Genomic DNA, 13806 nt, shown 5'->3' on the forward strand with positions numbered 1-13806 from the left:
TGTGCAGGTGTACCGGAGGCAGGCGTCAACCAGACTGGCAGCGTTGGAGGAGGCAGCGGAGGGGAGAACAGCTTCTTACCAGAGGGAGATCCTTCACCTGCAGAGGCTGCTAAGAGAAAGACAGGAGGCTGAGGAGAGACTACTGCAGTCCAAACGGTAGGAGGGGAGCGAGGGGGAAAGAGAGAGAGAGAGAGAGAGAGGGAGGAGAGAGTGGAGAAGAAACGGTGAGGGGCAGGCAGGCAGGAACAGGGAGGAGAATAAGGAGAGAATGTGTGAATGAGAGGAGGAGAAGAAAGAGACAGGTGATGGTGTGTGTGTGTGTAGCTTAAATAAAATAAAGAGAGACAGTGAGAGGCAGCAGTAAGGTATGCATGGAAGCAGAGCCGGTCACATCAACAAAACAAAACAATTACTGACTAGATACAGAAAGAGAGATGTCTAGACAACAGATCAGTTTCAACCTTTATGTAAATCATCTGTCTTTTTCTTACATTTTACCCCTCACACAGATTAATTAAGATTCCAACAAGAATAACCACACAGCACGTCTGCATGGTCAATTATCAACTGATTTTAGCTTATCATACTACAGATATATTGGTATCTGCATGTATGTTGGCTGAAAAATAAGACTTGTGATACTAATAGATATGTGTTAATTTAGAAACTGTCGCTTTTACACAGCTTGTCCACAAGAGAGCACTGATTATATTTCAACTGTCAAATGTCCCGTTGAGCACACATCTTGTTCATAATTCTTTCATAACTAAATACTAGAGATCTTTTAAAAAAAGACTAAAACAAGTTATGTGTTTATGTTAAAAAAGAACACACACATCATCAACCCACAACAGTTCAACAATGCAATGCGCAACGAATAAGACTACACAAACTACACAAAACAGCAACACAACGTGCAGCAAGCAACACATCAGCTTCTTTGCGACTGTATATCTCTTTATGCTGCACAGTTTCTGCATTTGTACAGCGCAATTTCCACTCTCATCGTTGTTTTCGGGAGATAGATGCTGACATCACCGTAAACCAGATCACAGAGCTTCATTTTTACATTTCTCTCCACACTAAATCGGTTAATCTGGGGGGGATTGCTGGGGATGAACAACCACATGTGCTTTCCAACAGGATTCTCATAAGTAGTGCCTGAAGCATTTTGTTTTAGAATTACAGAGAAAGGCCTCCTGGTGTGCAAACAACATAAGGTGGTGGGTAGTAATTGGTTTGGTTAAATGTGATAATACCGGATGTAAGTATATAAGAATAAGTATGTTTTTATACTGCACATGTTGTATTTATTCATACAGTGTATTTTTCTTGTGTATATATGTATATATTCTTGACTATGGAGAAAACACTTGTCAGGAGGTAAGAAGAGAAGAGCAATCTTGTAAGTGAAAACTGCATGTAAATGATAACCTCGGGCTACTGCATCAAGCTAATTGAATTGTCTTGGTGAGATTTAACAACATTTTTGCAACTCTGGTCATTATACTAAGATATGGCAAAGAATTACTTGAAATGGCAGGGCTAGTATGACACCACTGGAAAAATAAATCCCTGCTGGTACTTTGCTGCTCCTGAAACAATCTCCCACCTCCCCTTTATTCCCCTGTCAGTATGTCTGTTTTTAGCTTGGTCTCTGGGCGTGCTGCCTGCAGCTATCAAATGAAAGCTAGCTAATCAGATTGTTAGAAGATCCAGTTGTGCTCTGCCCTGAGTGACCAACAAATCACACACACTACCACACACATCACTCACACCACTAACCTACTGGTTTTATCAAGCCGTGAAACTGCTTTCACCACCACATCAGCTTTACCAAAACACGCACTGTACCCACCAGACCCTGTAGGTCGTGGGGATGCATGTGTGTGAAGCCCTGACCTCCAAATGAAGGCAGCTAGAGTAGACTAGTTTACCAGCCACAGCAAAAATCTGTAACTATCAACTAGCAGTGTAATAGTTGGTGGAGAGATTCTATCCTATTTGTGGTTTTGAGGAACCAGGCTTCCCTTGTTCTCAGCTAGGGCATGGGGAGTTCAGTGATGCACTAGGCTGAAGTCAAACTTCTCACCTCCACACAGAGGAAAAATCTATATCTGCCTCATTCTCTTTTCTCTCTGATCCACTGCTTTGTATTCTGCCCATGCTACCGTAGCAGAGATGCTGATAGGTTGTGATGGCCGCCTGCCTGCTGAGTTCTGCGTAGCCTCCAGGGAAGCAGCACAGCCTGAGACTTCCAGGAGCTCAGGAGGGAATTGAGCCTTCACATCACTTTTCCCCCCTAAACGCAGTTCTGACTTCCCTATACAAATCCACAAAACATAGAAAGAGCTGCTACATATGAGGGAAGAGTGATCTTTAAGAAGTTTCTGGCATGTTCACATTTTGACAAATTTGACAGATTTTGATTTCTTTCAGCTGACTGCATGTGTAACATTCAGGAGGATTTTGGATGGGTTGGATAGAACATGTGTTCAGTGGTTTGTGGGGGATGCATTATAATTGGTTGAAATGGGTGCAATGGGTTGAGAATGTATCGAGAATTGTTTAAGAATGGGTTCACAGTGAGTAAAGAATATATAGTTTTATGGGTTAATGTAAAATATTTGTAGGTTCCATTGATAATTAATTGAAAATATGTTTAGTATGTGTAGTGGTGAGTGTTTTGACGTGATTATGGTGTGTAGAATATATAGAATGGGTTTAGAGAATAGCTTTGATTTTGTTGAAATATCATTATTATGTTTTACGTTTTGTTTGAAATGGGTGTAGAATGTGTAAAATAGATTTAGAAAGTCTGGGGGTACAGACCCTGACTACTAAATGCAGGGTGAACCTATGTTTATTTAGAAATTGTTTCAACTTGGTGAAACTCAGTCCTAATTCTAATTCAGTCCTCTTCCTTTCATGCCTGTTGAAGCCTGTGGTTACTGCAGCCTTAATCTCTCCTGTTTTCACACACTGGAAAATAAGCAGTGAAAATCGCTGACATTATTTTATGTTAATGGCATACACACTTGGGACCTGATGCATAATTAATGCTAAAGCCCATGAATGCAGATAAACACATTTTAGTAGTACTTAATTATCCGTTGCTTTCCCAACACGTTCATGAGTGGTTGTGAGTCTGCTGTATGCAGCACAGCAGAAAGGATCAGAGAGGATCATGGCTCTTGTTTTACTTGTGTCTTGGTAGCTGACATTATAGGTTGGAAGAAAGGCACAGGTTCTGTCTTCCTTGTGTAGTAACTAGGGATGGGAAGATTCACCAATTTGCATCAGTGCACTGGCATAAACATTCATGATGCAATAGCCCCAATTAAAAAAAGTGTGAGAGGAGCTTGTGAGGCATCATTTCTAACATCTTCGTATTGGTAAAATTTATTTATTTATATATAATTATTAGTAGAGGACCTATGCCTTTATATTTAAGAAATGTAAATAGAAATCAATAATTTGATATTTAGATTGATTCCTCCTCTCTAAACTGTTTCTCTAGCACGCTAGGATGCTACAGCTAAGTGGTGCGCTGCTAAAACGTTACGGGTGGAACTCACACCCTAGAAATGATTGTTCTGCATGTCGGACTAAGTGGATTACTAAAGTATTCTGACAGTAATTGTTTGACTCACGGAGTATATGCATGTAAACTGGAGACAGAATACTACACTACAAAGGCCTGTTTGTGAAAGAGGTCATAAAGAAAAAGCATAAATGATAAATAGCATAAATGCTTCCTTAGTTGCACTAGAGTTGCACTAGTACTAGAGAAACACATTTGTAAAGTAAAAATAGAACTTTTTAAATAATTTATCATTTGCTGTATATATTGAAATAAAATCAAACTCTCTGTGCCATATTAAATTGCATTTAGCATCATTCTTTTGCATCAAATCACTTCATATTGCGTTGAATCACATTGTGTTGAATCAAATTGTGTCAAATCACACTGAATCACAATAGGGGTGAATCATATCTTATTGCATTGGTAGTTGTTTCATATGTATCTTTAATGTATTGGATCGTTGGCAGTGATCGTTGCATATTGCATTGGCTTCAGTGATGGAAATGCACATCCCTGGTCATAACCAAGTCTTTTATGACTTCCTACTTCTTGTTTCAAGAAAATATCTTCTGAAAAGTACTAAATAGCACCATGAAATTGACAGTGATAAGTGTTGATAATACAGTATGGCGACCTTTGCAATAGCCACCATGTTTTTGTGCCAAGTTAGTGCTGGGCAAAGATGGATGTCAAATTTAAAACTTGTAATGGGATTCTCTGTTAAGAATAAGCAGATTAGATTTAGGAAAGCAGGTGACATGTACAAATGTCAGACACACAACTAATACTTTTACTACTCGGCCAGTATCTGTTTTGATCAAGGGCTATTAAATTGCCCATTATTATTCGTACATGAGTGGTGTATGAGTATTTGTACTAATATGACACACTTCTATTCAGTTATAGAACAGAGGGTCCAAGACTTCCTTGAAGTTATAATTAAGGTCTGAATGTCTAATACTAGTGGAAGTGTTGTTCTCTGTGGCTGTCTCGCAGCCAGACCTGCCTTATAAACTCCCACTGCTCAGAATAACACAGAATAATGTTAGTATCTGGGCTGACAGGGCAGGGATAGTGAGGAGCGAGTTGTTCTGTTGCAGAGCAATAGACCAAATCCTGAGATGGCTGCAGCGCACTGAAGCTGTAATTGTAATGGAGATGTACTGTGGTGTTGGAGCTGCTGCTGAGCCTTTCTCTATAGGTCAGACTGCAGCTGTGTGGCCCAGTAGTCTCCACAGCTATCCCACCAAAACACACACACACACACACACACACACACACACACACACACACACACACACACACACACAGGCTCCTATTGAATTTTCCATCTCTCATAGCTGCAAGATTTATATTTGTCTGTCTGTGTAGCTTCATAGGGAACAATGATGAGAGTGGTTGCCATGGGTAACGCATGTGCGCATGCTGTTTGAGTTTGAGGTAATTAGCAGACGGCAGAGTTTGTGAGGGTCTTCTCTCAAGAAAAACAAGGGACAAAATGTTTTTTAGTCCCAGTCAATCACTCAAAGAAACATCTTTAATTAAGAATGGGGCCCCACATGGTCTAGTCAGTGTTCCCAAGATAAATTTGTGGTCTCAGAGGGGCTTAATGAATCAACAAACAATCTTGCCTTGCCAAACTGCCTTTAAGGAACCAAGTCCTCATATCTAAACAACAAAAGAGGAAGGCTTTCTCAGCTTTAAAATTATCCTTTTGGCTGATATAAAAACTCTTCATATGAGCTTTTCTTGATCTGCCAACTCTGTGGGTAATATTTGGTTAGGCAACTAAAACTACTTTAATAGGTTAGAGACAGATCACAGTCATAGTCTTCTTGAACAGGGTCCCTAAAGTTTTTACCATTGTCTTATTACCTTGAGACTAACCAGTGGGTAATATTTACATCGACAGGTTCACAATGAACAACAGAACCATAGATATCATCTTATTTATTCCACACATTCTTCAGGATTTGGTAATTTTCAAACTTTTAGTCTTCTGCCCCAGTCATGACGTGACATCACTTGAGGCAATTTATCAGATTTTGCGCTGCTCTCTCTGGAGCCACAAAAGGCTTTATACTTTTTTCACATATGATGTGTAAAATTGATGGAGTTCACCCTTATCTACATCCTGGCAGCAGAGACTAATGTGGAACTTCTAACAAATCTGAAGTTATCTGGACTAAATTTGACCATGGTAGCTGTCAAGTTAACAAGAAACTTAAACAGCTGTTAATTTAGGAAAATACCTCAGCATTTAAATTTACAGACTGAAGTGGTTGTCCTACAACAATATCAACTTTTTTGTTGTTTGACTTATTTGTAAAGAACGTACTTAATGTGTTTGTTACTTTTAACTGTAAACAAGAGTCTACAGAAATGCTAGCGGCTCTGTCAGGCGAAGTGGTGCTTTGGGTGAAAGGCTAACATCAGCATGCTAACAAGTTCACAGTGACAATGCTTAACATGTAATGTTTACCGTGTTCACCATCTTAGTTTATATGTTAGCATGCTAACATTTTGTAGCACTCAACACAAAGTACAGCTGATGTTGATGGGAATGTCATTAGTTTCTTCACTGAGACCTCACTGAGGTGCTAGATGAAAAGTTTGGTCACTAAAGTTATTAGGGATTGAATGTTCTGGTTCAAGATTCAAGAGATTTTATTGTCACATCCACAGCAACACAGCAGATGCCAACATTAAAGGCACTGAAATTTGGCTTCTTTGAGCTCTAGTTCCAATTAGAGTATATAATAAAATATTAACAATTACAATTACTTATTTACAAAAAAGTGCAGTATTGCACATAAGTGTTAAAGTTTCACTTCGGCTCTCTAAATCATGACAGTTGACTATTTGGATGCCACTTCAGATATAATGTTTCCATGTATGTAGACAACTGCTCCTATTGAGATATCTATTTCTTGTCTTTTAAACACAGCTCCTTTCCTGATGACTGGAAATGTGCCATTATCATGCCTATTTTTAAATCTGGAGACCGCCTTGAAGCCAGTAACTACTAAGTATACTGCCAGTACTGTCAAAGGTTGCTGAGAAAGTTGTCATTAAACAACTGACAACATTTCTTAATACAAGCAATTTTGGTCTACATTGTATGCAATTTGGCGTTAGAGCAAATCATTCCACTGAAACTGTTACCTTGCACTTAATAGAGCAAATTAAATCAAGACTTGACAAAGGAGGAGTAGTTGGTGCTGTATTTTTAGATCTGGGTAAAGCATTTGATACAGTCAGTCATGATGTTTTAATATCAAAACTCTCTAAATTTAACTTCTCATCTAGAGCATGGGCATGGATGTCTTGGATTATGATGATGGATTATCATATTTATCTAATAGGATACAATGTGTTAAAGTTGGTGACACACTGTCCAGTAACATGAAGTGCACAATGGGTGTTCCACAAGGGTCGGTGTTAGGTCCCCTATTATTTAGCCTATATATTAATGATCTCCCTCAACAGTGCCATGATGTAGAACTACAAATGTATGCAGATGACACCGTTGTGTACACACATGCAAAAACAGCTAAGTTAGCTGCTGCTAAGCTAACAATTGCATTGGAAAGGATCACACATTGGCTTGATTAATCATGTCTGAGTCTAAATGTAAACAAGACAAAAGGTATGTTTTTCTCTTAAACTATGGTACAACCTCCTAACGCTGATTTTTTTTTTCATCAAAGGTGAAAAAATTGACATAGTTACTGATTTTAAATATCTTGGTGTGACACTTGACCCAAATTTGAACTTTAAGAAACATGTTTAAAAAATGGTTAAAACCATAAATTACAACTTAGCAAATTTTAGACATATTAGAAACTGTCTCTCTTTGGATGCAGCCAAGATATTTATGCATGCTATGATTCTTTCCCGTATGTCTTATTGCATCACATGTTGGGGGCAGGCTGGAGAAACAGCCATAAAACCTCTTGAGTCCTTATACAAACAAACTAAAAACTCTGGACATAAAGCCAATGCATTTCCATCACTGTAGGGTACTGGAGAAATACAATTTACTGAGCTTTGACAATTTTAGATTATTCTCAAATTTGTGCCTGGTTTATAAAATTTTAAATGGTTTGGCCCCTCGTCCACTATGTGACTTTGTGTACACTCGCTCAGTAAGTTCTATTAGAAGTACAAGATTGTACCATACCTTTTCGTCGCACTGCATTTGGGCAGTCAGCTTTCTCTGTGAAAGCCACAACTCAGTGGAATGCCCTACCTGATGATATGAAGAACTGTAGTTATATTAATACATTCAAGGCCAAATTAAAAAATCAACTAAAGACCAATCAGCTGTGTGACCACTGAGTCTAGTTTACATTATTAATTTTTAATTGACATTGTGGGTGTATGTGATGTGCTGTTGTGTGTAGCTTTGTATTTTGTATGGTGTTTTCTGTATGTTGTTGTTTTTTTGTTTGTTTGTTTTGGGGTTTTTTGTTTGTTTTTTTGCTTTGTACTGTTTGTTGTTGTGCTGTTGTATGTTTTGATTGTGGGGGACTACGGATGCAAATTAGCTTCGAGCTAACTCCGGTGCAGTGCATCTTTAATGTTGCACAACTGCACACTGTCCCAATCAATAAATCAAATCAAACAAATAAATGGGATATACTAATGATGTACAGAATGTCACTTTCATAGTGGCCTCTGCTCTGCATTTAAGCATTGTTGATGTTAAATTATCTTGTCTCATTGGTCACATATGTTTTTGTTTCTCTGCTTTAAGACAGAAAAGCAACTGATATAAAACTACATCCCCAACCCTTATCTATGCATCATAAGTGGTGGTTTATGGTTTACATTACTAAACATTATTAACTTATGTCTTAGAAGGTGGAGGTACAGCATGTTCATCTTCTTCAAACCAGCAGACAGTACACAGATTATCTGACATACAGTGTGCTGATGTTGCCTGATGCCAGCATATAATAAGAGGCTAAGTGAGTCCAGACAGAGCAGCTGATTGCTTCAGTTGCTGACGTGTGAACAGCATATGACAGAGGAGCTTTAACGCATCGTCCATTATAACAATAACAGCACACACAGGTAATTACGTGCTCCCTCCCTGGAGCTGTTATTCTTTTGTTATCACTATCCCTCCTTCTTTCCTGTCTGTGTGAAGTAGTAGGTTGTTACAGTAATTCATTCATCCAGCATGTGCGTACTTGTCCCACTTTTGTTTTTCTTGTACTTTGAAAACCAAAAAGCCAAAGAATGATTAGAACCGACACATGAGCAGCATTAAATGAATAGTGTTTGAGTTGATCATATACTGTATACTATGCAAGCAGAAAGAAACTTAAACTTTAAAAGTCAATGTCATGATGTGATTTAGTTTTTTGGTCGCTAATATGCAGAATATGCAAAGTTGATAGACATCATAATTTTCCAGATTTACTGTGGCTGCTGTTTGTTTTCCAGCCTGACTTGTTGGTTTTCACATATTTCACCATTTCATCATCTCGTCAAATTTTGTGGCTAGAACTGAAACTCTGAAGCACAGATTTCTATATGTGTTGTGGCCATCAATGTGAGGCTGATGGTTTTGTACCTTGAATGGACTACAGTTAAAAGTAATGGACAAAATAACTACAACAACATCCCTCTGATAGTGTCTCAATAAAATCAAACATTTATAAGCTCACAATACCAATATTTATTTTTTATAAGGATTGTTGAATTGAATCATACAGTACGCTCCTGTTTTTTGTTTTCTTTTTCATCCTTTGTGCCTGTATGCTCCCGGACCTTTCCAGCACTGGAAAAACTTTAACTACAGTATTGCTCATTTAGGTAAAATAAGTTTGGTTATGGTTTATGTTATGATTAGGCAGAATAGCTCTAACTGACTTTTACCTCTACCTATCCAAAATATGGTATGGACAATTAAAAGTTTGTGTTCAGGTCAGGTTGTGAATTGATTTGACAAAGATTCTCTGTACAAAAGCTGCATAAATGTGAAGTGTGAAGAATAACTTCTCGAACTCAAGAAACAAAAACATTTAACATGGTTGATTTTTTTTCTCTACCACACTTGGTGGTATTTCAGCACATTTTTTTTCTCACCACAGACAGTCCACATTCAAACTTAGAGACATAATGTTCATTTTATGACCACATGATGACCACTAAAATGTCATCACATCTCTCATTTGACTGATTAGGCTGAAACAGGCTTGTGTTTCTTAGTGTTAAATAGCTCATATGGAAGAAAACTTCAGAAAACGTATGTCATTGTATCATTTGAGTTTGAATGTGTGAACACCACCGACAGTCGTGCCGCTCTGACAGTTATTCCCATATGATCTGAATGCAGTATAACACCATGGCTGAGCCCAATGATTGCTGCTTTATTTAGAAACACTCCTCTTTTTCCTGCATTGTGCCTGGTGAGTTCATTTGATGAGGAAGTGCTCTTGTACTTCAGCTAAAAGATCCTCACTAACACAGAGGTGAGTGTTGTGGCCAGTGGGATTCACTGTAAAGCCATCAGACACGCTGACTTTAAAAAGCTCTATGTTTTATTAATAAACTCTAATTGAAGGAGGTGGTGTCTGGGCCACCACTTGATCTGTGTGTGTGTGTGTGTGTGTGTGTGTGTGTGTGTGCTTGTGAGATGTATGAGGTTTAATCCAATCCTAAGTGTGGTTTGTTTTACCTGGTTTAAACTCTGCCAATCACAGTGATATAGCATCTTTATCTCAACATTAGTGCAAGTCATAGACACCGATGTTAGCTGAATAAACATTGTTGTGTTAATGAAAATCCCAGATTATAAGAAAAATCTAATGAACTGATTGTTGATCCAAGGGCTGTTTTTTCAGCAAATTTCAACAAAATCCAGTCACAACTATTTGATATGATTTTCTCCTGCTAACACAACCTTCCTTGCATTCATGCTTCAGAGAAAAAAATGCAAATTGTTAGTAATTCTAGCATAATTGTCAGTCTTTCTGTTATTTGTGTCATTCTACCTCATTTTACAGAGGCACACCTCACAGTTTACAGTAATAATGCACATCAGAGTATAAACTGCATCCCAATCTGGTGCACCTATTTATGAATCCAAGTATGGAATGCATCATAAACTAGCTCACACAAACTTAATAAATCTGGCTATTAGTACAATTGGCAGTACTAGCAGCTCTTTTACATGACGGGAAGACATTTGATTTAGTGTTCATGTAAAAAATATTGGAATTTATTATTATTCTTTATGGTCAGGAACAGGTTAACGTACCTGAAGTGAACTGTACTTCCTGATGTGAGCTGTGTGAAATATAATTGAGCAAATAGTTTTCTATCTGGTTGGGTAAACAGAAGAGGTTTCAGCCTTTTTATAAACATTGCAACTGACAACACAGGATAGCTGATAAGAGCTCAGAGCTCCAACATTCAAGAGATACTGGGAGCAATGTATTGCTTTGCTATAGGTCCTCTGAATATTGTGTTAGAAAAGAATGTACAGTAAAGTAAATATGAAAACTGTCCTAAAGCATTTGTCTATGTGACAAAAATAAGATATCTTTCTGCAGACCCCTTCAAAAATTATTTGTTGGCAGTTATGCAATTTTAACCAGGCTCTCCTCCATTCTACTCTACTACTCTACACCATCCTGGTGTTCATTACTGCTATGGGCCTTTTCTCTATTTCAATTATGAATACAGTTCTTCAGGCACTACTTAGGAAATAATTGGGAAAGAAGATGACGCATGCAGTTGTATTCCTAGCAACCTTGCGTTTTTTGGATAAGAAAGAGGAGGAGTGGTGAGAATGGGCAGTCCTGAGATGCTTTAGTGCTACACAGTGGCGACAGAAGTTTGAATATAGAACTGTGAGACCCACTGCAGCCACTGTGTCCTTATGATGTCACTACTGTCTGCCGTAGTCCTGATGGTGGTGGCGATTGCACTGTAGAAACCGGAGATCACTACACTGATTTCCACTGTGTAAGAAAGTAGAGACACTCTCAGGTCTTCCTGTGGTCATCCTTATCATTGAATGTAGACAAAGTGACACATTATGAAGCTTCATGACAGCAGCCATGCGGTATCTCCCCTGTTATTCAACCTAAGCGCATGTAGCCCACTACTACACACACACACACACTTACCTTCAGTGTATTAGTGCTACCGCAGTCTGTTCACCTTCTTCGTTTTTCATTCTTCTGCATTTTATTGCTTTGCTCATCATGTAGGTTCATTTAAGTCAGTCTACATGGTATTAGTATTATTTTCTCTTTCTTTTTTTGTTGGATGAAATTTTCAGAAATTTGTTTTGTATTTTGACTTCCTTGATGTCATTCTTTTCTCCTCTTTGCTTCTCCAGGGATATAGAGGAGGAGCTGGAGGTGGTGTGGCAGGCAGCATCCAGAGAGAACCAGCAGATGAAAGAGACTCTTTTGGACTCAAGGCTCACCGGGGACCTCCATGGTTGGGCCTTTTCCAACAGCACCTCTCCTGGCTGGCCTTCTCAGGCCCCAGATGAGAGCACCACATCTACCTAGCATCATCCACATCATCCCTCATGTTCACCTCTCATCAAAGCCCTGGGCTCCAGAGAAGGTCCGTACTTAAATCTGACTCAGATCACCAAAACAACTCCTTGGACGAGAAGCACAAGCATGGGCTGAATTTCTATTGCTAAAACTCTTGGAGCCATAACCCACAGGTGTGCCTGTCCATTCATACTGGCACAATAGACATGTTATGTTTCTGTAGATGAGTTAGAGTCAAAATATCAACCTGCAGGTTTCTGCCTGCTTGACTTTGCTTCTCAGATAAAATCATTGTAAACTTGCACCATCCTTTGTAACCAATAAACTGTTATAACTACATTGTAATCACATCTATCTGATGATAGCTGAAATCTCTCTGTGGAAGCCAGCATGTACAGTTAAAGGGAGACAACAGTAATCTGAGGAAGCTCATTTAATACATTTTTGTGCTGTAAGTAAATTTGGTTTGGACATTGCAGTGAACAGAGTGGCCAAAGAGGTGACATTGGACTGTGCAGTCAGAAAAACTGTACTTCTTGAACAATGTGATATCCAAAGAGTTTTGTAATTTGTTAAAAAAAACTTTCTTTTAAAACAGTCTCAGGGTTTTACAGACTATGCCAAATAAGTCGGACTGTTGAGCTTGATGAGATCTCTCCTTTCCCAGAGAATGTAGCCAATGTTGCCATCTGCTGGACCCACGTGGTAATATAATTGTTACAGTAGCAACACTACATGGTACAGACATGGAGAAGCAACAGGTACACTAAATCACTGTTTGTGTTTGTGTTCTAAATCCAGGGGTCAAGTAAAACAGAAGACATCCACAGACTAAACCTTTTAACCACAGGAAATCAAACTGACTGTATGTATAAATGACCAAAAGAATATTGAGGGATTTATCAAGAGGAGATACTGTTGATTATATTTGCCTTGTCAGAAATAAATGTAGACTGAAGAGTAAAAGTGTTAACGGAAAATAAGTGTTTATACACTTAGAGATGAACATATTTAGCTCTATTGTCATACAATTATTACCTTTATTAACTATTGTGTTAATACTGTATTTTGTGACATCCTAAATTTAAGTTTATTTGATAAATTAATATGCTTTAGACACAGTAGTGTAGTGACTATCTTGCTACTGTGTAAGCAATAAAGCAGATTTTCCCAGACTCAAAGGCTCATTGATTTACTGTGTGACTCAATCTTTATTAAGATAAACCAATACAGTATTTGTTTTTCCACTACAAATCAGCACTTGAACCAATGTCTTTTTATTGTATCTGAGTACTTTCTATCAAATACAGACCATCAGCCAAGAACGTGTCATGACACACAGTGACTAAGACACCATAACGTCACCTCTTTAATATTACCACAGCCCTGCTGGATTAGACTGGAACCACGAGGTCGACTGCAGTCTGTGTACAGATGTACCACAAATCCCTGCTGACGAACACAGACCGAAAGTGACGGCGTTGCAGTGGCTCAGACATGTATGGTAGCTGTTTAAGAGATGAAGGATACTGCTAATACCTGGTGTAACTTGGTGAGCTTGCTAACATATGAAAACAGCCTACTGTCAGCCAAAACGTCTGGTGGAAAATATGACCAACAAATCAATCAGCCAAGTTACAGCATTGCTCTCAGCCACAGTGTCGTCAGTCAGAAATTTTCAGCCTCTGC

The 13806-nt window shown here is 38.5% G+C and overlaps 1 protein-coding gene across 1 annotated transcript in view; it reads left to right on the plus strand.

Annotated features, from left to right (window-relative positions):
- The window catches only part of cep89 (centrosomal protein 89), a 63406-nt gene extending 50114 nt beyond the window's left edge, over window positions 1-13292 (plus strand). The window contains exons 17-18 of the mRNA XM_044366878.1: window positions 8-156; window positions 11949-13292. Of these exons, the coding sequence (XP_044222813.1) occupies window positions 8-156; window positions 11949-12126 (327 nt within the window). The 3' untranslated portion in view covers window positions 12127-13292. The remainder of the gene's footprint in view (window positions 1-7; window positions 157-11948) is intronic.
- Window positions 13293-13806: the final 514 nt, after the last annotated feature.

The sequence above is a fragment of the Thunnus albacares genome, chromosome 1 (assembly GCF_914725855.1).
Source record: "Thunnus albacares chromosome 1, fThuAlb1.1, whole genome shotgun sequence".
Taxonomy (NCBI): domain Eukaryota; kingdom Metazoa; phylum Chordata; class Actinopteri; order Scombriformes; family Scombridae; genus Thunnus; species Thunnus albacares.